The 23,368-nt window shown below is 44.5% G+C and overlaps 1 protein-coding gene across 1 annotated transcript in view; it reads right to left on the reverse strand.

Annotated features, from left to right (window-relative positions):
• The window catches only part of GALNT17 (polypeptide N-acetylgalactosaminyltransferase 17), a 214,056-nt gene that overhangs the window by 105,847 nt on the left and 84,841 nt on the right, over positions 1-23,368 (reverse strand). The window contains exons 4-5 of the mRNA XM_082776615.1: positions 19,567-19,741; positions 16,655-16,852 (exon numbers count right to left, since the gene is read on the reverse strand). Of these exons, the coding sequence (XP_082632741.1) occupies positions 16,655-16,852; positions 19,567-19,741 (373 nt within the window). The remainder of the gene's footprint in view (positions 1-16,654; positions 16,853-19,566; positions 19,742-23,368) is intronic.

The raw sequence follows: 23,368 nt of genomic DNA on the forward strand, positions 1-23,368 counted from the left end.
TATAGCCCTGAACTCCAATCAAATTCATTATGTTTTATCAATATCTGCTTCAAACGGACGTGTTTAGCTTCCTCTTCCAAGACTAAAACGCAGTTTGATCATAAGCACACCTGGCAGGATGCAACATTCACTGTCTCTTTGCACCTCCTGCAAAGCTTATTCAGCTTACAAGTTGAAAAATGTTTTTTCCTCTCTCCCAACCACTAGCACTGCAGATCTCTTCCATTTGAGTCAGTTCTGTTCTCTTTCATCCCTAGAGGCCACCAAGAAGAGACACTCAGCAGGTTACACATGATGGCAGCAACCCAGCACGCCTTGCTGGATTCACCTCCTTGCCCCAAGGATACCAGTAGAAAACAGCAAAAAGCACGGATGTAACCAAAAAAAGTGTTTTTTTTTTTCCTTGCTGTCAGACCACAGAACCAGCTGGAGAACGTACCCACCCTGCTGGGCATTACCCCTCAGCATGGGGAGCTTCTTCCTCCAGCATCGCTGAGAGCTCGGCCTATTGAGGAGCAGATAGGATTTTCCTAACCAAGCACAGCTTTCTTCACTCCCCATTATCCCCTTTTTCCCCCTAAAATGTAGCTCAGAATATAGCCAACTGCTATTGTCAAAGCCCGTATCCCTGCGCACCAAGCACACACACAGCCCTGCTGCTTATGTGGGGCTGGATTCAAATGTTACTTACATTAACAACTCGCATAGTGCCTGATAACAACTCAGGGTAAACATTTCCTGAAGAAAACATGTAAGTTTTTTCCTCCTCTCTGGGAAGCCACTGTAAAGAGCTGTCTTATGTAGAAATGGCCAAATGAAAGATGAGAGCGGGTGGGGGCTGGCACATGGGAAGATAACATATTCAAAACAGAATGATTTAACGTTTTATGCAGCCTTCGTCTGCACTCAGCTGGCGTCCATTTCTGTATCTGCAATAACCCTTTTTATTTGATACCTGCAGACAGTAGCTTCCGCATTTTAGCCAAGCCTATAAAGATAACAGAAAATACACCAATCACACTCAGTTATAACTGGCCATTTTGCAGCAATGAAGCCTAAATGAGATAGATTCCAGGATGAAACAAAAATGAAATAAAACCAGGATTTTCTAGTCTAAGATAGGTTATTTCTTTGATGCTATCAGAGACACATCTTACATCTCTCTCCAGAAACAGTTCTCCGTGTCCACGGAAGATGTAAGTGACAGGCAAAAACAAATCCATTTGGAGAACACACAACTTTAAATTGATGTATTCAAACAAACCCCGCAACGTTATTTTGTCATATGTCATCCTCAAGCAAGGCAATGCATGGCAGTGTACGGTTAGGACTATTGCCCATGCAGATACAACTTTGTGTTCCAGTCATTTATCAGATACAAGGCAATCTGAGAGTTTGAATCATGAATGTCCCCATCACAAGTGCAGTCAAGTGCTAAACCCCAACCAGCACATGGGACCGTATTCAGATTTTAAGCACACCACATATTACCAATTACTGAGGACAGTCAAGAAAAAACTCTTTTGGAAGGGGAAGGGAAAAGCAATATTTTAGCATTTGCTTTTATTCTGCACTAGATACAATGGGATTTATTTATTTATTATTATTTTTATTTTTACTACTGGCAGGGAGGAAAAGGACCAAAAGATGACCCTAACCTAAAGCACACATGCTGAGTATCTTGCTGTTCAGGATATTCAACCAAGACATCAAATAGTCAAAGCAGCAGCTGAATTCAGGGCTTCCCTGCCAGGGGTGTGCGTCCTCACCACAGCAGCAGGGCTACTGCATTTTGCTTTCAACCCCTTCTCATGTTTGATAAATTATACAGATTAGAAGAGCTTTAACCAAAAGGCCTGGAAGCATATCCCAAAACGCTAAACAGTGACCTAGGACTGCACAGGCTTTGGTTTCCCATTTTCCAGGTCAATGCTCTGAACTAAACCAGGCTGTATCTTGCTGCCAGCTAGGACATGTCACACAGCTCTCAAAAAACAAAACCAAAAGCCCCAGGCAGGTCTGGCCGTGACTGCTCCAGTGCCACCACAATCTCATTTTTGAAAAAATGGCAAAAAGGAACTCAATGCAATCCTTTCCCACCTGTGCTCCAGAGAAGCTCTCCTGGGTCCCACTTCAAGTGCTGAGGGCAAGTGCATCACCAGCTCCTTGATGGGGCACCAAACTTGGGTTTCCAACTTCAGCTCCCTTTTTGTTTCATCTCTGCAGTTTGCCTCTAATAAATCATTTTCCTTTAAAATAAACTGCTCCATTGCGGTGTTCACTCATGCACAGGAAATTAAAACGTGTTATAAAAGTAATTTATGCACCCCATTGGCCGCAGTGCCTGTGGAATATGCCTCCCTGGACACACACGCAGAAAGCATTTGCACATGTTTGATCTGAGTTTTGCTAAACAGTGCTAGAAATAGCTGAAAAGTTTTTCACTATTTCTTCCCCCCAGGTGAAAAACTTCATCAAAATGGACATTTGCACCAGGCAGGGTGGCGGAGGTACCACTAAATACACCACCCCTGAAGAATCATGACGTTTTCATTTTTAAATAACAAGGGTGCATATCAGCTCAAATTCTTTCCATTAGGAGTTGTCATATTGTTCTTGCTTTCTCTGAAAAAAAATCACGGGAGAAAAATAATTCCCAGCCAGTTTTAATTTTAATTGATTCATATTCAATCCAATGAGGTCATGCATGTTTAATTATCATCATCTTTATTACAGATGGAAAATCAACTTCCTCTGATGTTGCTATGCTAATTATCATCTCATTTGTTTAGCAACGGCATCTAGACAACTGATCGAGATAACAGCAAACAAATAGCAGAAAGACCCAGACAGAAGCCACTATAAACAGTGGTCAAGGTTCAGCAAAGTAGTTCACCAAGTAGCTCACATTTAGCACCGTTTAAACACTCCTGTTTAAGCTCTTTGAGTTAGGAGCATGCTTGAGTATTTTGCCACATCACACTTCCAGTAAATGAAAGAAGACAAGTGGGAGGAAAAAATCATCACATTCATTTAACCGACAGGAATGGAGGTGCAGAGTAATTAAAGATGAGCCTTTCAAGGGATAAAATGTTTCTGAAAGGCAAGACTGTTAAAAACATCTCTTGGACTAGACTGTGAGGAATAAAACATTCTTGGACAGATTTTTATAAATCCCCTACAGCACCAGTACATCACCAGGCACATATATACCTTTGCCAGTTTGTCCCCTGTGACTGTTCAGTTGCCAAGTTGCCTGTTGGTGCTAAGTTTTCTTCCAAATAATGGTGTCATTCAACACCCTTTAAAAGGCAGCTATGAGGACAGAGATGCAAGTAAACAAAATCAACCAAAAAACTGCCGGTTGAAAATGTTTTACTTCTTTTGCCTTATAAAGATAGGTAAACTTAATGTTAATTCTGCTCCAAGCAAGTGTAATTCTTCTACATCCAAATAAACTGTGGCATCTAGGAGTACAGTTATAGCACATTAGTGCAATGATGCGCGTGACCCAAAATAAGAACATGAGGACCAGGAGACTGCTCTCCAAAGCAGCTGGGTGTACATATCTTTGAAATGGTTATTAAGTTCATTTAAGTACCAAATTAAGCAAAGAGTGGGAGGAAAGACTGATGAAACTATAATCTGATCTCCTGATCCAAGTTTAACCTTGGCTTGCGGCACTGCCTGGTTTTAAACTTATTTTTAATTTAGTAATGCTGTGATGATTTATTTCTATGTTAAAGCCTATTTCACAAAAGCACAAAAAGAAGCTACTGCATAAAAAGAAAATGCTCCCTCACAGTTAAAAATGAACCCATTTCACTAGGCATGCAGGAATTTCTTGACTAAGCTAACCATAAATCAACAAGGGAAGGACTGCTCGCTGGGAAAAAAAAAAAAAAAAAAAAAAAAAAAAGGAAAAAAAAAAAACACAGTTATGCTGCATTGTCTTTCGGCAAGGCTATTTCTTGCTAAAATGGAGTGTACCTGTTGTACAGCCCCGATAACTAACAGGCCTGCAAAGCTCCTCAGTTTATGTCAAGACCTCTGCAGCAATCTCGACACGATAAGTATTTCACCACACAGAGCATTAAGTCCCTTCTGATCGCTTTGGTGTCGCAAGCCTGAAGAGGCCACCAGCCTTGTGCCAGTCCAGAAAAACTACTAACCCTTTATTATACTTGTCTTCATGAATACCCACATGAGTTTCCTTGGCAATGCCTACATGTGCCCATCCCCAAATCAGCTGGAACAATCAACTGTGGCTAGCAGCAAGCCAGCCATCTGCTTCCCCAATCTCCTCATTTCTGTTCCTAAAGTAAATGGAGAAATGGAGTCTCTCCTCTCCCTCCACTTTCCACTTATTTTTAGACCATCCTACAGTCAGAGCTCAATTCCCCAAAACTATGCAGGACTGCATATTGCGTGCTTCCCTCTCTCCTTACAGCTGCATTTTCCTCCAGCAGCAATATTACAGCAGAAACATTACGGTTGTTGACCAGCGGCCAGAGAGCTTTACAATACAAACAGAACAAAATAGCATTTGGATGTGACAGACCTAAATCCAGAAACTCACTCAGATGAAGGTGAAATACCGTCACCAAACCTTGTGATCTCAAAGAAAAGCAGATTTTTTTCCTGTTGGAAGCTGTGACCAGACTCACAACTGCCCACATCTAAGTGCAGATGCCTACGGACAAACAGCAAGGACAAAACCCAGTGCTCATGCAGTTTCTTTTTTCTTTATACTTTCAGCCTGCTTCTGAGATGATACTCACACAGCTGCCAACCAAACCAAAAAGACAGGATTAAACACTGGGGTGATGTAACATTAGTAAGTGTTCATGTCCCTTTCCTCTACCAAGAAGCAAAGGAAATGCAGTAACACATCCTAAATCATTGTGAAAGTCACGGCTGTACTGAGAAGAGAGAAAAATTCTCGGGGGAACTGCTCTGAGCCACCTCATGCTCTGTTTTAAACCAAAGTAACACCTGCTTTTCAGGCTGATGTAATTAACACTATAATGGCACCACTCAGGACCAACCATCTGATCCCTCTGCAGTCAGAGCGGTCTCCAATGCCGCCGTTTTGCTGTGTGCATTGCTCTTCCCAAACAGCCTCGCATCAAACTCTGTTGTCTCCTCTCTTCCAGTGCAAGCAGCCCACTGACAGGGCACGAAGGAACTTCTTGATTTCCTAGGGAAAAAAATTAAACTGCATCCCCAAGGCTCTTCTCAGCATCAGCCTTTGTGTCTGTCTCGTTGGCCACAGCCATTCTCATTGCATTCTAAGGTCCAGCTCCAGTCTCACTCAGGGCTGCCACTGGCTTCAACATCCCAAGCAGCCCATGCCCAGAGCCTGCAGCTCTCACACTCTTCTGTTTTTCTGCTTACTGAAAGTTTGCACTGCAAGGAATTCAAGACACTGCTTTTTGGCACCCAGCCTTGCCACACTTAAAGAAAAATTTCTGTCATTACAATAGGAAGAAAAAAAAAAAAAAAAAACACAACACTTATTTCCCCTAAAAAAAGAAGGCAGAAACACTAAATCACATGGTCGCTAAATCCCACGTGGAAACAGAGAGTTTATGGAGAATCTCTGCTGAGCTCTCAGAAACCTGTCAGCTGCTCTTTTCTCCCAGGGCTGGACTTGACATGAACATCTACGCTAAACCGGGAGCGCAAGAGAAGGCAATTATAAGGTGCACATCTGTGAAAATGATTGATGGTTTTTCTAATTGCAAAGAAAAATAGAGCAGTGGTGTCGGCGGCAGCGACAGTAACAGAATGGACTATTGCCTCTGCTGACATCAATCTAACACTTAGCAGAGGAAAGACCTCTTTCAAAACACCTCCAAGCAGCAACTTGGGCAAGAATTTACAAGGACTGTCGCATGTGAGCCTCCCTCTCTCCAGGGAGCGAGGAACCTCTCAGGGCCGATCCGGACAGCAGGCTGGGTGCCACAGAGCAGCCCACCCCTCTGCCCAGCCCACGATGTTCCCATCCTGCAGGGCAGAAGCCTCCCTCAGCCTACTTCTCCCATCGGTCAGACAGGCTGGCTGCAGCCACAAAACTTCGAGGTCTTCAGGCACCATGCAAAGCCACCAACAGCTGTTCGCTTAAATAGTTGTTTTTCTTCCTTCTTGATTTATTTTTTCCTGAAAGGAAATCTCATAGACAGAAAGGACAAGGAAATAGAAGACGTGCTACACTGACATTTGAGCAGCGATGCTTTGCTATTGGCTTGTGCTGGGCTAACAGAGACTCCACAGCAGATTATCATTCCTGCCTCCATGCCCGTAGCATTAAAGACAGGGCTGAAGAACAGTGGGGACAGGCTGCAGGGCCACTACTCCAGGGCAGACAAGCCCAGAGCAAAGCCCTGCCTCCACCTGTCCCTACAGGCACCCCATTTCTTTGCTTCAACACAGCAGGTCTGAACTAGTTTCCAAAAAAAAAAAAAAAAAAAAAGTGAGTTCACCCAGGCATTAATCAGAGCAAAGCGAGCGCTTGTCAGATCAAGCTAAGAACACCTCCAGCCTGACTGCTCATTAGCAAGTACCCACTCGTCTTCTAAGGATCACAGCAGCTACAAGACAATTGGGATCTGAGAAAGGTGTTCATTAAACACAAAGGTGCCCGGCATAGAAAAAACAGGTTTCCTCAGCCATCATGTCATGGGAGAGGCTCAGCCACAGAGCTAATCAGAGCAAAACCCTGCTCCCAGCCTCCCATACCCCTCAAGGAGCATTTTGCTCTCCCTTGATCATCTTGGGACGGGAAGCAAAGCAGGTTTCCAACTTGGGGACCCCAAAAATCTTAATGAGCAGTGAGGACTTCCACCACCACATCCTCCCTTCATGTGGGATTGAAATACATAAGCTGAAGAGGGGGCTGCTCCCCATGCCGGGGGGAAGCACGGGCAGTGACAACTCAGACCCTCACCAGATCCTTTAGGATCAGCTCAGCTGATGCTCTTCTAGAAAGCTTCTATAGACACTGCTCTTCTACAGCTGCTGCGCTGAAGGGCTCTACAACCCAGCAGTGCTTCTGCAGGCAGCCAGGCAGCAGGCTGTCACTACTTGCAGTAATTTAGAGGTGTTGATGAAAGCTGCATTCTGGAGCCTCAAAAAAAAAAAAAAAAAAAAAGAAGGCAATTAAAACACATTTGAAAGTGTTTTTATTTCCATATGAATGCAAAAATCTTCAGCAATAACATTGTCTTCCAGTCCTCAGCCTGTTCTTTGAAGGAGCCCAATGTACATAACACACAACTCCATCAAGCACCACAGCGCCTGCCTAGCTGCAGAAGGCAGCAAAGATCAACTTTTCAGTTCTTCTTCCCTGAAGATCAGGGTGGGTGCACCTCTGTGTCTGGGGATGGGAGACCACCGCCCCAGAGTCCCTTGACTCCACAAACCCAAAAGCTTCTTCTCAAAGCCTGAAATACTCTTCACGATTCCAACTTCCAGTGCTTGAAGTCTGCATTTCTCGGATGTGTCACTGTCTGTGAAAAGCGATGGGGACGTGGGGGCTGTGTTCTGGAGACAAGCTGTCTCCTTCAAAGCATGGTGTTCCTCCATCCACAGGACGCGTGCACACAGCCCGCCGTGAAGAACAGCAATGCTTGCTAAAAACTAAATTTGTACCTAACTAACAGTGCTCTCAAAGCTACTGCTTGATCTGGGCTTGAATTGATTGTAAAACAAATCCTCCCAGGAAAAGTCCTGTCTTCAGAGTAAGCAGCAGGAGAGAGCCGGCAGCCAGGACATCCACCACGCACACTGTGGAGTCACTCCTCTGCTGCCACCAAATCACCCCCTAACTACAGACACACTCTGACACCTCATCCACTCCTCTTGCTCTCTAGGTAACTTTTACCTTATTAGATGCCCTTCCACATCACCGCGATCCTCAGGTCCCCACAATGGGCCACACTCACCCACGCCACAACCGAGGCAGAGGGCAAGGGGCTGCTGCCCTGCGCGGGGAGGTTTGTGCCCTTGACCCTGCCCCGCTGCAAAGCCAAACAGCACCACGGCCCCAACAGCAATGCTAGCTCTGACCTCTCCAAGAAGCTAGAAGAAAACAAATTGAAATGCCAAAATTATAAAAAAGAGAAATTTTCAGAAAATCCCATACAGTCAGGCTCAGCAGTGACCTGAACAGGTGACAGCAGCAACGCCACCAGGAACTACCAAAGCTGCCCTTCCCTGGCATTTTCCTCTTGCAAGTTTCCACAGCTGTGTTTGTGCTCTGGAACGAGGGAAGGAAGAGCGGCTACAGCTAGCCCAGCTCACCAGCCAGCATGGAAAGCGGGCACTTGCAAATGCCACAGATGGCCAGAACGAGCACACCAAGATGAGGCTGCAGCCTTCTGTGCCGTGCCTGCTAACACAGGTCTAGTGAACAACCCCCAGGACAGGTTCTGGCCATTAAACATGCGATGCTCAGCCTGCTGCCTGCACCCATGCATACATGCTTTGCAAGCACTGGGAAGGAGACGTAACCTCAAGGTTTCATTGGGGCTCCCCAGCACAGCCCACCAGCAGGGTGGTGCTCTGGGAGGCAGAATTTCTAAAAGCCTCCAGAGATCCCAAGCAGAGGCAGCTGGGAGCTCGCCGGCATCAAACACTTATTGCTCCAACCGATGGGTATGATAATAGGGATCTTTTTTTCCTTTAATTTAAACTATGCCTATTTATGTGCCACTGACTGAAGAGGACAGTGAATTAAAGTGCACATGAAAGAAAATCATAGCCCTCAGCACTTGCTCTCAAACACTCTTTTAAGTTTGTTTGATGAAGGGCTGCTGTGTTTTGTCACTGAGCACGATTGCCTCGATTATCACGTCTTTGTTTTGAATACCCACCTCAGAAGTCATTAAATACTTGCTTCTTAATGAGAAAAGATTGGTTTTAGACAATAAATCACTTAAATGACATCTGCTAAAGAAAAAAGAAATTCAAAGAGCCAAATTCCCCCAATTCCTTTTTGCATATTTTCCCCTCGGTTTCAGATTTAGAGAGAAAAGACGTTTGTATAATCCATCAGCAGCAGCTTTCTCCTAGGGGAAGTGTGAACAGACCACAGAAAAGGCTCCACTTGGCTTTGACTTGCAAAACCACTTCATGGACTACTTTGAAACAATTCAGCCAGCGGGATATGAGCACTGTATATTGGTGTTGCCCCAGATTGTTTTGTTTTTATTCATAAGATTATTTCGGTGAAAGCAGGCTGACTGAAGCTTAATTTTACTAGCAATTGTTAAATAATTCAATACCCATCTTTTCTGTCTCTTTAATGCCTCTGAAAAATCAAAACCCTTCACAAATTAAAGGCCAAATCCTGTTTACTCTTTCCTTTTCTAAAGCAACTTTGACATCAATAAAGGCTGTTTTTGTGACTAGGGCTCAGATTAGAAGTTCTGTCAGTGCAAGTATTTATTTATTTTTAAATCAGAAGCATGCTTTTTCTTTTTTCTTCCTTTTAATTAAAACACTTCTCTTATGTAAAGACTTAAAAACACAAAGGCAAATTCTTCCAGGGTGGCTAGCCACCTTTCCTCATGGAAATGACTTGTATTAGCATTTTATATCAATAAATGATGACTCCCTTCAGGAGGGAGGATTTGCTCTCCCACCCTCTGCTCACCTCCGCAGAGGACAATCCTGGAGGCTAATTGGCCCTGACCCAGTTATAAAGGCACTTTAGGAAAATTCGCTGTTGACTTTGGTGCCCAAAGAAGGTCTTGAAGCTTTATATGCAAGACTCCTTCAGTTTAGCGGAGCAGTGGTTTCAGTGAAAACAAGCCCCCACTTAAACCTGCACCAAGCTGGTCTGAAGGCTTGGGACTAGAAAGAGAGCTCCCCTCCATCCCAGGAGAAACCCAGCCTCCTCCAGAGCAGCAACCAGCACCCAAACCCTGTTACCTAAAAGTGTACAAAAAAAAACCACCTCTGGACGGTCACTTGGCCAAACTGGCTGTGAGATATGGCATAACAATTCGTGTCAAGAAGATGGTTGATATTAATAAAGAAGGGGGAGATGTGCGAGTGTGGCCATGGGGGTCGGCAAGCCCCATGGTTGATACCATCAGACTCTTAATGATGAGGCCATCATGAATGTAAAAGAGTTTAGAGGGAACAAAGAAGGGTGATTCAGGAGATACCACGCAGTTGCTTGTTCTCCAGCCATTAAGGCATGGAAGTTGCTGGGTGTTTGCTGTTGCTATTATATGCAAAGTTGTTTGACCAATGAAGAGTTGTTTTTGAAAAGGACTGCTGTGGGGAGAAGGGTATAAGAGGGGAGCCTGCTCTCAAGATGAAAAAGGCAACACGATATAATGAAGTTATGTCATCAATAAAGAAGCAGGAAAAAGGAATGAATAGGGACCGGCTAGCAGAACGGAGACCAGGATGGGAACAGGCACATTGATCGCCTCATGAAGATAGGTTCGGCCAAACTCAGCAAACCGCTCAAAGCTCGTACTGAAAGTCACTGGAAATAGGTGCACCGGAGCTGGGAAGAAGCTCAAGCTGAGAGAAGTGGACCTGTGCACACAACTGCCCCTGGCTGGTAAGCAGTTGCGCATTATGGGGAATCATACGTCCTTAGGAACAAAGACTGTCCTGGTAACCTTACAGCTTATTCTCCTTATTAACAATCAGACAGTTTATGAGCCTGAAATACGGGACCAAATTGAGGTCAAGGTGCGGGTATGTATAGGCATACTCGGGTTTAGTATGGAAAAGCAATGTTCTGTATGTTTAGAAGGTTCGATATTCATGTGTGCATGTTGGTAGAGCATAGACTCTCCACGCAATCAGCATTGTTTACTTGCCTTTTATAAATATTACTAAATTCAGATTGAGTTGAGACTTCATTTATAACACGGCCAAGCATGAGCCCACTCAGGTCCATGCATCAAGACTGTGTCACAACACGCTGCTGTCTACAGTGACAACGTTGGCCCCGATGCTCAGAGACTGCAGAAATGTTGATCCTTTCTTCCAGAAGCTTTTCTCTATTTTATAGAAAATTCGCATAGCTTGTGGGGTCCGCTCCCAAAACCTGGTGTTAGGTGGGAACCTCGCCATCCCTGCCAGTGGGGTTTGGATCAAGCCCAGCTCCTGGCTGAGACCAACAGTCGCAATCAAGGACAGTCTTTTAAAAATCATAAATGTTCTGAAATTAGATGTGGCACTAACAAACGTGTACAGCTGGTCAGCACATGGGCTACCATTAACCATCTACATATGCTTAAACCTCAGGTGCGGGAGCTTTATAGTGTTTCAGGCATTGACATAAATCTGTTCATCCTGTAAAACCTGACACTATTACAAATTATTAGACACCCTTCTTTTATGCTCTGTACTAAATTATGTAATGTTAAAAATGACCAGACAGAGAATTCATCAAAAAAAAAGGCATGACATAAAAAGGCAATCTGAGCTTCGAACCATCCAAAGCTCATAGCAGGTTTCTCACACCACAGGGAATCTCTGTGAAGTCTGAGAGCTTAAAATTAGCACTCTGGTGAAAGTCACTTTGTGCAGTGAGTTGGGGTTCACTTCTCCCCAATACATTTAAAGTCAAAATCAGGAAAGTCAATTAGACCTTTTTTTTTTTTTTTTTTTCCTCTGTGGCTTCAAATCATCACCAAAAAACTCATAACTAAATGGCAAGCCCACACTGATAAAACTAAAAAGGTTTCTGTAAAACTACTTTTGAAGCTGGTAAAATGCTTGATGGTTGTAATTTAATCCAGAGATGGATGACAAAGTTTATTGAGATCAGGATTCTGACCTAAACCTTCTCTTTCCCAGAATATAGGTCCAAGCAAGACTGCCCCAAATTAAATACTGATGAAAAAAATCCCTCTATGTCTTCTGGTAGGCTGTTTACAAGTTGTCAGAGGCCTCTGTTCTGACCTGTGCCAGCCAGGAGTGGCCTTAATTTTAAAAGTGATATACATGGAAGCGCGAGTCTCCAGCAAGCACACCAAAGACAGCCAGGGTTTGATTTATTCAGATGTTTACATAAGGTGCCCGTACCAGCTCTTCCCAGGAGCACTCACAACCTGTGGCAGTACATCCACACTGATCTCAGACTGGTCTAAGGTTGGCTCCAACGTTTACGGAGGACGTGGGTATTTTTGCTATAAACTTGGCAGCAGGATGTCGCTCCCCTGGACAAGCAACTGCAGCAAGTAGAGGGCTTGGAGGGGAATCAGACTTCAAAGATCAGAAAGCATTTGTATGGTCAACACAGAGCTTTGTTTTCTTTGATCTGCTTATGAAAAGGGGCTTCAGAGACGGATCACCAGAACCATTATTTTATCTTTGTGTTTGATTTAAACTTTATATAAAGCCATTACAGAGCTCCGTAAGTGTTCTGCAGCTGTTGTGACATTCACACACATCCAATCCCTCTAAGCAAACACCTGCACACAAGCATCTTCTCAGACATACCAGGTGAGGTTCCCAAACACAAGTTAGCATTATCACCCCCTGTCTGGCTCTTATGGAAATCAGCTTTCCCTTTGACTTCCAAAGCAGCAACGCCAGAGGAGTGAGAACATTTTACACCTGTCTTTACACAGAAATGGGAACATTCCTGCAGTTCGGAGATGCTAGTTAAAGTCAGGAAGCACTAATTTTTAAGAATATGCAGTGTTTGTACAAACAGCTTCCTAGGGAGCTTGAGATTTTTCAAAAACATAACCCCCAAGAAATAATCCTTGAAACTCTGCCCAGCCCTCACAACATCACCGGCATGTAACAGTCTGCAGCAACTCAGACTTGCTGGAAGCCTTCTAATAAGACTGCCATGCCGAGTACTTGAAAGTTGGTGAAAATACAGCAGTTTAAGCAAGCCTGTCTAGAGTTTTCTAGAGGTTTTGATGTGCTGGTGTAATATGCTGTCCCTGCAAAGGTGCAGATGCAGGAATGTCATCCTAAACATGAAAGCTCACTTGCATCATTCTGCATGATGGGAAAAGGAAAAGTTATTCCTGAGAACTGCTTTATTGCTGTGGATATTTAAAGGTTTGAGCATATCCCGTGTGTACAAAAGCTTCAGGCTGTAACAGCTGCCTGGAAAAAGTCTCAATGGCTAAATTAAAGAGGAAAGAACACACCAATCAATTAAAATAAAGAAAACACCACGTTTCTGTGCTTGTGAAAGCCATCAGGGGATGATGGCTGCTGTAAGCAGTTAAGGAAGTATCTAGCTGTTTCTGAAAAAATATATGTAAGTATATATAAAATAATAGTAATACCACCACCACAAATCCCTATGGTCTTACTACAAATGAAACATGCCAAGAGTGGGAAACCTCAATGTTATTTGCAGCCTGTGTCCAAAGGGGCAGTTTATAGGGAACACCACAAGCATGTTGGTGAGCTGTAGAACTAGGCACCTTCTCTCCACTCACATGACATTCAATAATCTAAATCCCCTTTTATTTCTTCCATCTCAAACTCGGCATCATTTACGCAACCAGGATGAGAGCTCTCTTTCATAAGTATGTTGCAAGAGCAAATCCATTAGCAGTTGAGGCTGAGATAACAGGTAATTGGGTGGGTTTACTCAAATTATTTTCATCTTTAGGAAAAAGAAACAAACACCACCAGCTTTTCTGTTCTTTTACAATCCATAGCTCTCAAAACCAATTTCCTCCTCACAGTGATCTTAATACTAATTACATGAGCTTTTGCCTTCCAACACCACTAAAGATTAAGTACCACATAAAACAGCCGCAGCCAAGCCTCATCCCAAGTCCAATTTAACCTTCTAGCTGGCTCCCAGCTGGCCCCAGCACACCACGTGCCTGCAAAGATGCCTCTGTCGCCTCTGAAGCCACCCAGGACCCTTCCTTCAGCCTCAACACAGTTAAGGGGGCTTGCTAATTACTACAGCTATTCAGCAATGTTTTTGCCTCCCAGACTGAGCAGATCCACCAGAAAAGTGCAGAAAATGCAAAGCCAGTAAATGCATTATATTCCAAATATTCTACCAGTGTGACCACCAGGGTCACAGCACTCTTGATGGACCCACCAGCCAAGCACCAAGATTCAAGTCTCTTCTCTCTGGAGGCTCATGCGCTCAACTGCCAGTAGGAAAGCATGACACCCCTAATTTCCATGTTCAGGTAAGTGTCCTCATCCTCAAGTCTGCTTAATATGCACTATCTGCTTACTTGGCTTCTTGAAGAGACAAAGATGCAAGAGTGCATTTAATTGTTTTCCTGAATCAGACCCCTGGAGCCATCAATATGTCACATTCGTAATTATAAATCATGAGTCTTGCAACTGGAGCGCAATCAGCAGATCTAGCCATAAATCTTCCAGATATCAGCAATTTCTCCAAAGCTGCTTTTTGACAAAACCTGATGCAGCATGAACTAAATGAGTCAAGCAGAAGAAATCGCTGGTGCTGGAGTTCACAGCCCAGCACTGCTGTAGCAGCAGACAGGCTCCATACCCTGAAAAGCCCCCAGAAAATCATGATCTGCCAGGTGGGAAATGAATCTGTCCTGGAGACATCAAGAAGGCAGATCCCACCCTGGGAATAACCTGCTGCCAGATCAGGTCAACATGCAATTTCACAGCATTCCAAAAGACCTGTTTTGGGCAGGACACAGAAAGCATCAGCTTTCTTCTGTTCTTCCTTGATACTCAGGTTTTCTGGACCCTCAGTAAACATTTATTGAGGACAATAATAACAAAGGACTGGATAAATCTTGGCTACATCTCCTAGTGCAAAGAACTTCCAGATATGTACGCACGCATGGATTCCTTTATACATACAAATTAATAACATTTGAACTAGAAAATTCAAATATCTTCACCAGAGCTCATGCTGATGCAGAAAAGGATCTATATGACGACTGTTTAAAATGTCAGTTACTGTCTGCCTCTTCTATGAGGACTGATTTAGACATCATATGTTACGCTGGGCAGAATTTTATCTTCTGGGCAGAAAGTAGTCAGAGGAGGTCCGTAAGCCTGGCAAGGAAAGTCTAGCTGTGAAATGCATGCACAACAGAGTGCTAAGATCGAAGGTGTCTTTGTGTATCAGAATTTTAAATGTTAATAGAAAAAATAGTCCAGGAGATGTATTACAGAATCCAGGTATTATAGCAGTCCTAGTCATTCAAAAAGACTTTCTTTGGGAAAATTATTGGACAGAGCAGCAACCTGGAGCCAGTTTGGGACCAGGCCATATTTTAGATGAGTTTCATGCCATCAGCACTCTGCCTGGATAATTATATCTTGTGAATAATCCATGAGAGAAAATTGCCTCCAAACGTGTTCCCACAGCTGTCTGTCTCTGGTCTCCACTGCTGAATATTTGGTAGGGGCTGTCACACCAGGGCTCACGGGCACGCTGGAGCCTCTGTCTCAGGCAGGGGAATTGCTCTTCAGGCTGCCATAAAACTCGTGCACCATCGATATGAAACAAGCAAAGAAAACCAAGACACGCACACACACATCCCCCAAAAAGGAACAAACTGCCTTTTTCCACTCCCACTCTTATCTTAAAAGGTCACCCTAAAACTAATGTACCTTTGTATATGGTAATTTAAGAATTTCCTCTAATCCCACGCATAATTACATGGAGTACTGCACTGGCATCCCTTTCATACACATACTGTCATGAAGTGCATAGTTTTCATAGCATTATATGACAAAAAAATAACTGTAGTCATTTATTTCTGGTCTGTATGTGGTTACACAACATAATGCAAAGAGACAGTATTTTTCCATTAGCTTTTTGTTGTGGACACTACCCATTTATCTTTCTCATAATCCTTCCCCCAGTGCATGTTAACAACGTTATTTTAGTAAGTTGTTTAATTATTTAACATCACCATGAGGCTACTGGGTCTGGTACAGAAGCTGTTTCCCAGAGCAGGGCACAGAGGCACTGCCCATCCGCCCTGGCTCTTTCTAACTCCTGTGCCCCAATTTCCACGTGCCACAACCCAAAGCAGCAGTGTCTACGTTACATCCCCCATATTTAGGGGCTGTCAAGAGGAAATAACTGAACTCTGCATGCAGCACAACCTCAGCCTCCCCCCTACACTGAGCTATTCTCTTCCCAAATGGACTTGTCCCATACCTAAAGCCTGAAGGGGTTGGGGCAACATTTCAGAGCTGCCGACCATGCAGGCCTCTCAGCATTGGAACAAGCTAAGATTTATTTTTATAAAGTTTGCCTGGAAAGGAAATGCACTTTTTATTCAAGAAAACACGGTGCCATATTTCATGAATTCACACTTAGTTCATTATACAGGAATAATCACCTCATTCCTTATGATTTGCAAAAACTTAATGCTATAATTGAAGTAAAGCGACTGTCGAATGCAGTTAAACATAAAACTGTATAGATCTACACAGCTCCTATACCCCCCTGTGTTTCTGCACATCGTTACCAAATAACACCTCTTCCCAAAGCACTCCAGCAAAAACCCTCCCTGGCTTGGGTTTGTGTTACAGCCCAACAGGCAGCCTCTCTGAGCTGCCTCCTGTTACCATTCGATATCCAGTCTCTATAAGCTGGCTTTCTCATTTTATCTTTCCCCATTTTGCCCCGTCACACCTCACTGACAGAACTGGAATGGTCCCCAGCTCTGTGACATACCTGATGGGCAGTGAGGGGTCCCCAGCGTCCCACCAGTCCTTGGGGGGGCTGATGTACATGCACCACAGCTCCCAGCTGTACCCATGGGCAGAGTTCTCGTAGCGCTGCACCTCAAAGTTGTCCTGCTTGATGTTGTCGATGGAGGGAAGAATGACCCGTCTTCGATTCTCCTGAATTCGTGAGAGTACTGGCTCAGCCCTGGGTGGTAAAAAGAAGCAAAGTACAGGAAAAGACCACTAATTTCTCCCCAGTTTGCACACACTGTTGCTTTTCTACAGCTTGTACACTTAAATGAGGATGAGGAAATGTGTCTTGTCACTGTTCAGTACCTAAAAGGGAATTTCGTGGACCCCTCTCTGCTGTCATTCACAAGTGGCATCCTGCCTTCAAAGAGATATAGCAAAACCCACCCAGTGGGGGTCGGTGACCAACACGAGGCCCCTCGCAGCGCCAGCGAGCAGTCCTGGACTGCAGTGCACTACCCCTGTCCTACTGATCCACTCGCCTCTGCTTCTATCAGCACAGAAATTGTGCTCGGAGACAATGCATTTACACCGCCAGGATTAAAAAGTTATTCCTGAAAGGCTTGCCAAGCTTTGTCAGCCACAAGGGAGATGCAGCGAGAGGTTTCAGCACTTGCATTTGATGGGATTTCCTGCCTGGACGCATCCCTTGCGTGGGCCTGCAATCGGAGTACACAGATGCAGCCCTGCATGTTTGGGGAGTTTTAGCACTCTCCTACACAACTGACTACTTCTATGAAAATTCATGGACAAGCTGAGGCTATCAGCGCAAGGAAAAAATGATTTTCACAAACTAAGGCATTAAGCTGTTGAAATGAATTAAACCTCTAAAACTACAACTTATCTCTTCCCGCAGAGCCAGTACACCATGTTTTCTCTGGTATGCTGGTTTAAAAAAGCATTATTAAAGAGTAATTCCATATTCAGAACTTTTTAAATTTCAAAATTTCTTTATTTTTTAAACGGAGCTTTCCTGATACTGCTACTAAAGTAGCAAAGAAATCAGCCAAACCATTACCTAAGGGCCAGACTTGCAGTATGGACTGATGCAACAGCCAGGAAAGGCTCTGAAAAAGTGGTCACTTTCCACAGAAGAAATAGACACTTTCCATAGAAGAAATATGGACCATCAAAAGAGACAGGTGAGGAGAAGGCTCAAGAAAAAGGCTCTATAGCTACAAAATTCATCTTGGGGACATGCAAATGTGCCCAGAGCAGGGGTATGCTCAGCCTCACCTCAGCAGCCCAAGAACCAGTGACAGAGCAGGTCTGGTCTGCCAACACAAGGAACAACTTCCACTCTTGGTGCCTCCAGCAATAGCAGCAGGTACAAAATATCAGAGAGCCATGCCCATGCTGCAGAAATGCTCCCTCTCTATCCCTAGAAAAGCTGTTTCAAGAGCTCAGTAAATTGTAGCTTCCTCTGTATAGCAATAAAATTCGGTGTGAAGACTTAGTGACCTTGAAAGGAATGTTTAGCTGGGAATACAGATATCAACATAAGAAACAACTCCTAAATACACTCTTCACATGTGCTGTTGTTATGAAAAATCCCGTAACTGCACAGAATTCTTTGTTGATGTTAAAGCCTTTTTCTAGTGGATGTTGCTCTCTGGTCAAATTAGACGTAAGTTAGTAGCTTCTACCTCCAGTTCTCTAAACTTGGACCATTTATTTTTTATACTTTTGTCCTGGTTTCAGTTAGCACAGAATTAATTTTCTTCCTAGTAGCTGGTGGAATGCTGTGTTTTGGCTTAGAATGAGAAGAGTGCTGATAACACCCCGATGCTTTAATTGTTGCAGAGCAGTGCTTATACTAAGCCAAGGACATCTCAGCCTTTGCTCTGTCCTGCCAACGGGCAGGCTGGGGGGGTGCAGTAAGAGCTGGGAGGGGACAGACCCAGGACAGGTGACCCAAACTAGCCAAAGGGATATTCCATACCATCTGACGTCATGCTAAACAATATATAGGGGTGGCTAGCCGGGGGGAGGGGGCCGGACTGCTCGGGGTTAAGCTGGGCATCGGTCAGCGGGTGGTGAGCAATTGCATTGTGCATCACTTGTTTGTACATATTATTAGTAGTAGTACTATTATCATCATTGTATTATTATTATTATTATTATTATTATTATTATTATTATTATTATTATTATTATTATTTTCCTGTCTTATTAAACTGTCTTCATCTCAACTCACGAGCTTCACTTTCCATTTCTCTCCCCCGTCCCAGAGAGGGAGGGGGGAGGGTGAGCGAACGGCTGCGTGGTGTTTAGCTGCCAGCCGGGTTAAACCACGACAACTTTGTTAGAGAGAAAAACCACTCTCAGTTTCTTCTCATGATTTAGATTCACAGAAGCTTAAACCACTTGAACTCAAATGTTTTGAATCTCTCCAAAAAAAGTCCATATGAAATACCTTTCGCTGCTTCTGCGCCTCTGCACTTATTCTTTGCTGCAGAAGAAACAAATCAATCTAAAACATCAGCCTTCCCCAGTGGGATCCAGCTGCAAAGGGCAAGAATGCGGGAAATGCTTTCTCTTTCAATCCCTTGCTGTCTGCTTTTTTTTTTTTTTTAAACTTAAAGTACTTTGGGCTAAGAGAACAGGAAATCTACCTGAATCTACCCGAAAAACAAACTAGAGTGGATGGGGGGGGGGAGGAGTGTCCATCAAAGGGGGGAATAGGAAATGATTAGAGAAAACAAGAGCAAGGAAAGATATTCCTTATGTCATCTCAACGTATCTCATCAGTGGCCATTTGGTACAGAAAGCCAAGATTAATAAGCCAGGGGTTTTCACACACATCCTTACAGAAGGACAGACCACCCTACATGGCAGCGGACACCCCGTGCACACACACTAACAGGGACCCCGAGGTCGAGCACCTACCAGCCAGCCGTGAACTCCACGTGGGCATCAAAAAATCCAGTGACCTGGCCCGTGGCAGCCTTCCAGCCCTCGATGCGCGCACGGATCAGGCCCTCCCTCTTCTGGTTGCGCACCACCTTCACCAGCCCCGGGTATCGTTTGTTGACATATTCCTCCAGCGGCGCCTTCAGTTCCTCTAGAGGAGAAGTACCAGAGAGCCCGTTGTAAAGGCACAACAGTTTTCACCTGAAACCAGCCGGCTGTACTGACGGATACCAGTGTGACTTACTGGAACCAGACACCACCCCTGGAAGGGACGTAATTATTGGTAACTAAGATTCAGTCAACGCTGCCTTGCAAGAGACCACTTTCACAGACCTGACTTTGGACTGACCTTGATAGGATTAGAGATGTTTTGGCTTTATACAAAAGAGCCTCAGAACCATGTATCTTATGTTCATTGGGAACTGCAGATCATGTAATTACGCTGCCTATGCCTGTACACGGCTGTGGCTGAGAACAACATGGATTTCTCCGTCTGCAGTTATGACCAGCATCAAACTTTGCTGTACTTACAAGTTGTCAGCGGAGCACAAACAACACTCTGGGTTTTTGAGGGTGAAAGCATATGAAGGGTTGCATGCAATAAGTGGAAAATACCAGTATATTTTCTCAACAATTTGGAAAAGCGTCCAAAATTTCAACTGCCCCATTTGAGAATCTTTGAGATTCTCAGACTAAGATTTAGTTTCAGTTCATAAGACTGGAAACCATCCCATGTATGGGCACAACGCGTTAACCTGTCACGTGCACCCTTCCACCTTTTGAAACACTCTGCCCAACACTTAAAACAAACAAATAAATACCAATTTCCAACAGATGTGCCCCACTACACACGTACTGCAGTGAGAAGAGCCACCAGCCTCCCTTTACAGAAGCCACATTCTGTGCCTGGCTTTTCTAGTGCTCTGCCTTGGTCCTTTTACCTCCTGGTCAGTTCATACCCCTCACATACACTCCCTTTTCCAGAGGAAAAAAAAAAAAAAAAAGATCACCAGATCACCACTAACATAATCCACAGGTTATAGCAACAAAGTGGTTCCTACGTGAAGAAAACAGCAGTGGAGAGCAGAAAAGTAAACACTAAGTCCCATCTGTTGGGCTTAGCTCGAGATTGCATCAAAGGATACGGGATCCTCTCTTCCCTTTCCCTCCACGCCTTCTGCCAAGTAAATAAAATGTGCTTTCTTCAAACCGCCTTTTTGGGATGGTTCCCCTCACATACCAATTTCCCCAAAGTCTCATTTCTCTTTTATGCTGAAATGGGAATAAAAAGAATAAAGCAAATGAGCCCCTTCCTCAACTCAGTGCATCTGCATCACATACATACATAACTCAGCAACTTCCATTTCATGCTGAGCTACTCAGAGAAAAACCAATGTTTTATGGAGACAACAACTCTTCTGAATGGTTTTAAGGAGACAGGGACATTGGCATATGAAACCCCACAAGTCCAGTACCAGCCTTTCACCTGTTTTGTCATTAATACTGCAGACCACAGCATTATAATAGATTGAACAATTAAAACACATTTTAAAAAATTGAAGTTCTAAGCTTACCCCGTTGATGGGAAACAGGAAAAACATTCATGAGCAGCTTGAAGGAGAGTGTAGCTCTAGTGAGCCAGGAAGAACTGTAACTTTACCTCCTGAGTGTGGTGACAGGTGGAGCCTGGGAGGTGCCTACCCCATGGTGCTGTGTAATGGGCAGAAACCCCCAGGGGAGCCATAGCTGCATCCTCCTCCTGCCTGAAGGGGTGCTGGGTGCCAACAGGTACAGAGCACACAGGCCAGTTCAGCACAGCTGTGCACGTGTCAAACATCACAAGGCTGGACCCCCTGTGACCAGGAAGGGATGCTGAAGATGTTTGGGACTGAGCATCATTTTAACCTTGCACCTCCATCAGCAGAGGTCAGAGTTGCCCTCCCCTGCCCACAACAAGTATCCCTAAGGGACTGCTTCCCAAGTGGAGAAATGCTTGGAGACAAAAGCTTTAACCAGACATGGGAAACGTGGCATCTCTTTGTGCTATAGGCCTCCTGCACAACCTGGCACAGATTTCTGGGCTAGTTCCCCTGCTTCCCTCTCATTTTGCCTCAGCACTTGCCTTCTTGGACAAGAATTTGCTTTTCTCATGTGCCTGTGTAAGCCCTCACGACAGGACGGCTGCACACCTGTGTTAGCCTCAGGCAGCCTCTCGCACTTGTGAGCAGCTCTGCAGGAGGAGGGCACGTTGCACAGCAGGCCATGAGCATGTGGCACATCTGCCTTGGTATGAGGAGGTATCTCCCCAGCATCCAGCCAGCACGGTGGGCTTTGGATGTTGTTTCTCAGCATGTGCAGAAGTTCAGGTGTGAAAAAAACAGTATCAGGGACCACGCGTGAAATCCCACTCTCTGGGAATGCTCTGCAAAATTCCCATTTGAGTATCAAGTCATCCCTGCAGGACTGACATGGCTGTGCTGAAAAGCATCAACAGCAACACTGCTGGAAATTAGCATGTCCACAAGATACTGCACCAATGACAATTTTAGCATGACATCCAGCTCAGAAACACCACTGCTTCATTCCTCCTAATCAAAAGAGTGTCTAAGCAGCCCACGAACCCATGAGATATCTGTATGGGTGGATCTACAGGGGCTACATCTGTCAATGTGATCCCAGCTGAGCACTGCAATGGAAGTTGGATACCCCTTTCTCTTATATATCTCATGGCATCCCATGCATCCTTCACAGATGCCTACCTGGGCCATCCTTCACAACACACCCACATCATTCCTGAATCTCAGTTGTTACAGATGCAATCAATACTTGCACATGGAGGCATTTGTGAACATTTGGTCTTTGCCATTGCACAAGCCACTTACGGGAAAGATTTGCAGAAAGAAACCATACTGAAAATGCCAGGAGGTTCAATTTCAATCCTCCCTTTTGTTCTCCATCTGTCTGTATTGATCTTCACTGAAGGGCGAGTCCAAGAAAGTAGAATCCAATAGACCTGTTGCTCTATTAAAAAAGCTCAGCTGTCAGCCATAATGACTTATGTTACGTATTGCAAAGTATTTTGTCACCTACATGAGCTTTCTGGGAAACAGGCCTGCCAGAGAAATTGAACCACCTGATGCCACTAGAAGTGACTATGCCACGGACATTAGCCCTGAAACAACTGAAGGAACATCCACTGCTCCATGTTCCATGCTGCTATTCCTGTCCCCAGTAAAGCCCCCAGAACCAACGGTGGGAACTACCCAGTGGCACAGAAAGAAAGGAGCAAAGACCAAGGCCTAGGGAGTGGACCATGTGTCCTCTATGCCCCTAAGGAAAACACAGGAGTGTTTGCAAGGCTGAGCCAGGTGGGAAAAGTCCACAGAGCCTAAGGCTGTTATCAGAAACTGCAGGCTGGGGGACACCTGGGTCGGAGCTGGGAATGCTCCAGTGCCATGGGAACACCAGCACTCCCTTCTGCCCCGCGCTCTTGCTTGCCTGAAATGCTGAAGCTATTGTGGGCTGGAATCCTACAGCAACCTACAAAAGAAACTCCTTCAGTGGTCAATAAATGAAGGTGCAAATTTTGGCAGTGAGACTCACATCCAGGCGAGTCTCTGAAGCTTTCAATGTTTGCATGTAAATATTCAATATGAAACTGTGAAAAGGGAGTAGGTGTGTGAACCAATTCTTGGATGGAGATAGAGGCCAAGCTGGTCCCACAAAGTGCCTTCAGATCTTAACTTTATGGCTGACTAAAGCCAAAGAAATAGGGACA

The sequence above is a fragment of the Aythya marila genome (assembly GCF_965140915.1).
Source record: "Aythya marila genome assembly, chromosome: 20".
In the NCBI taxonomy this organism is placed as follows: Eukaryota; Metazoa; Chordata; class Aves; order Anseriformes; family Anatidae; genus Aythya; species Aythya marila.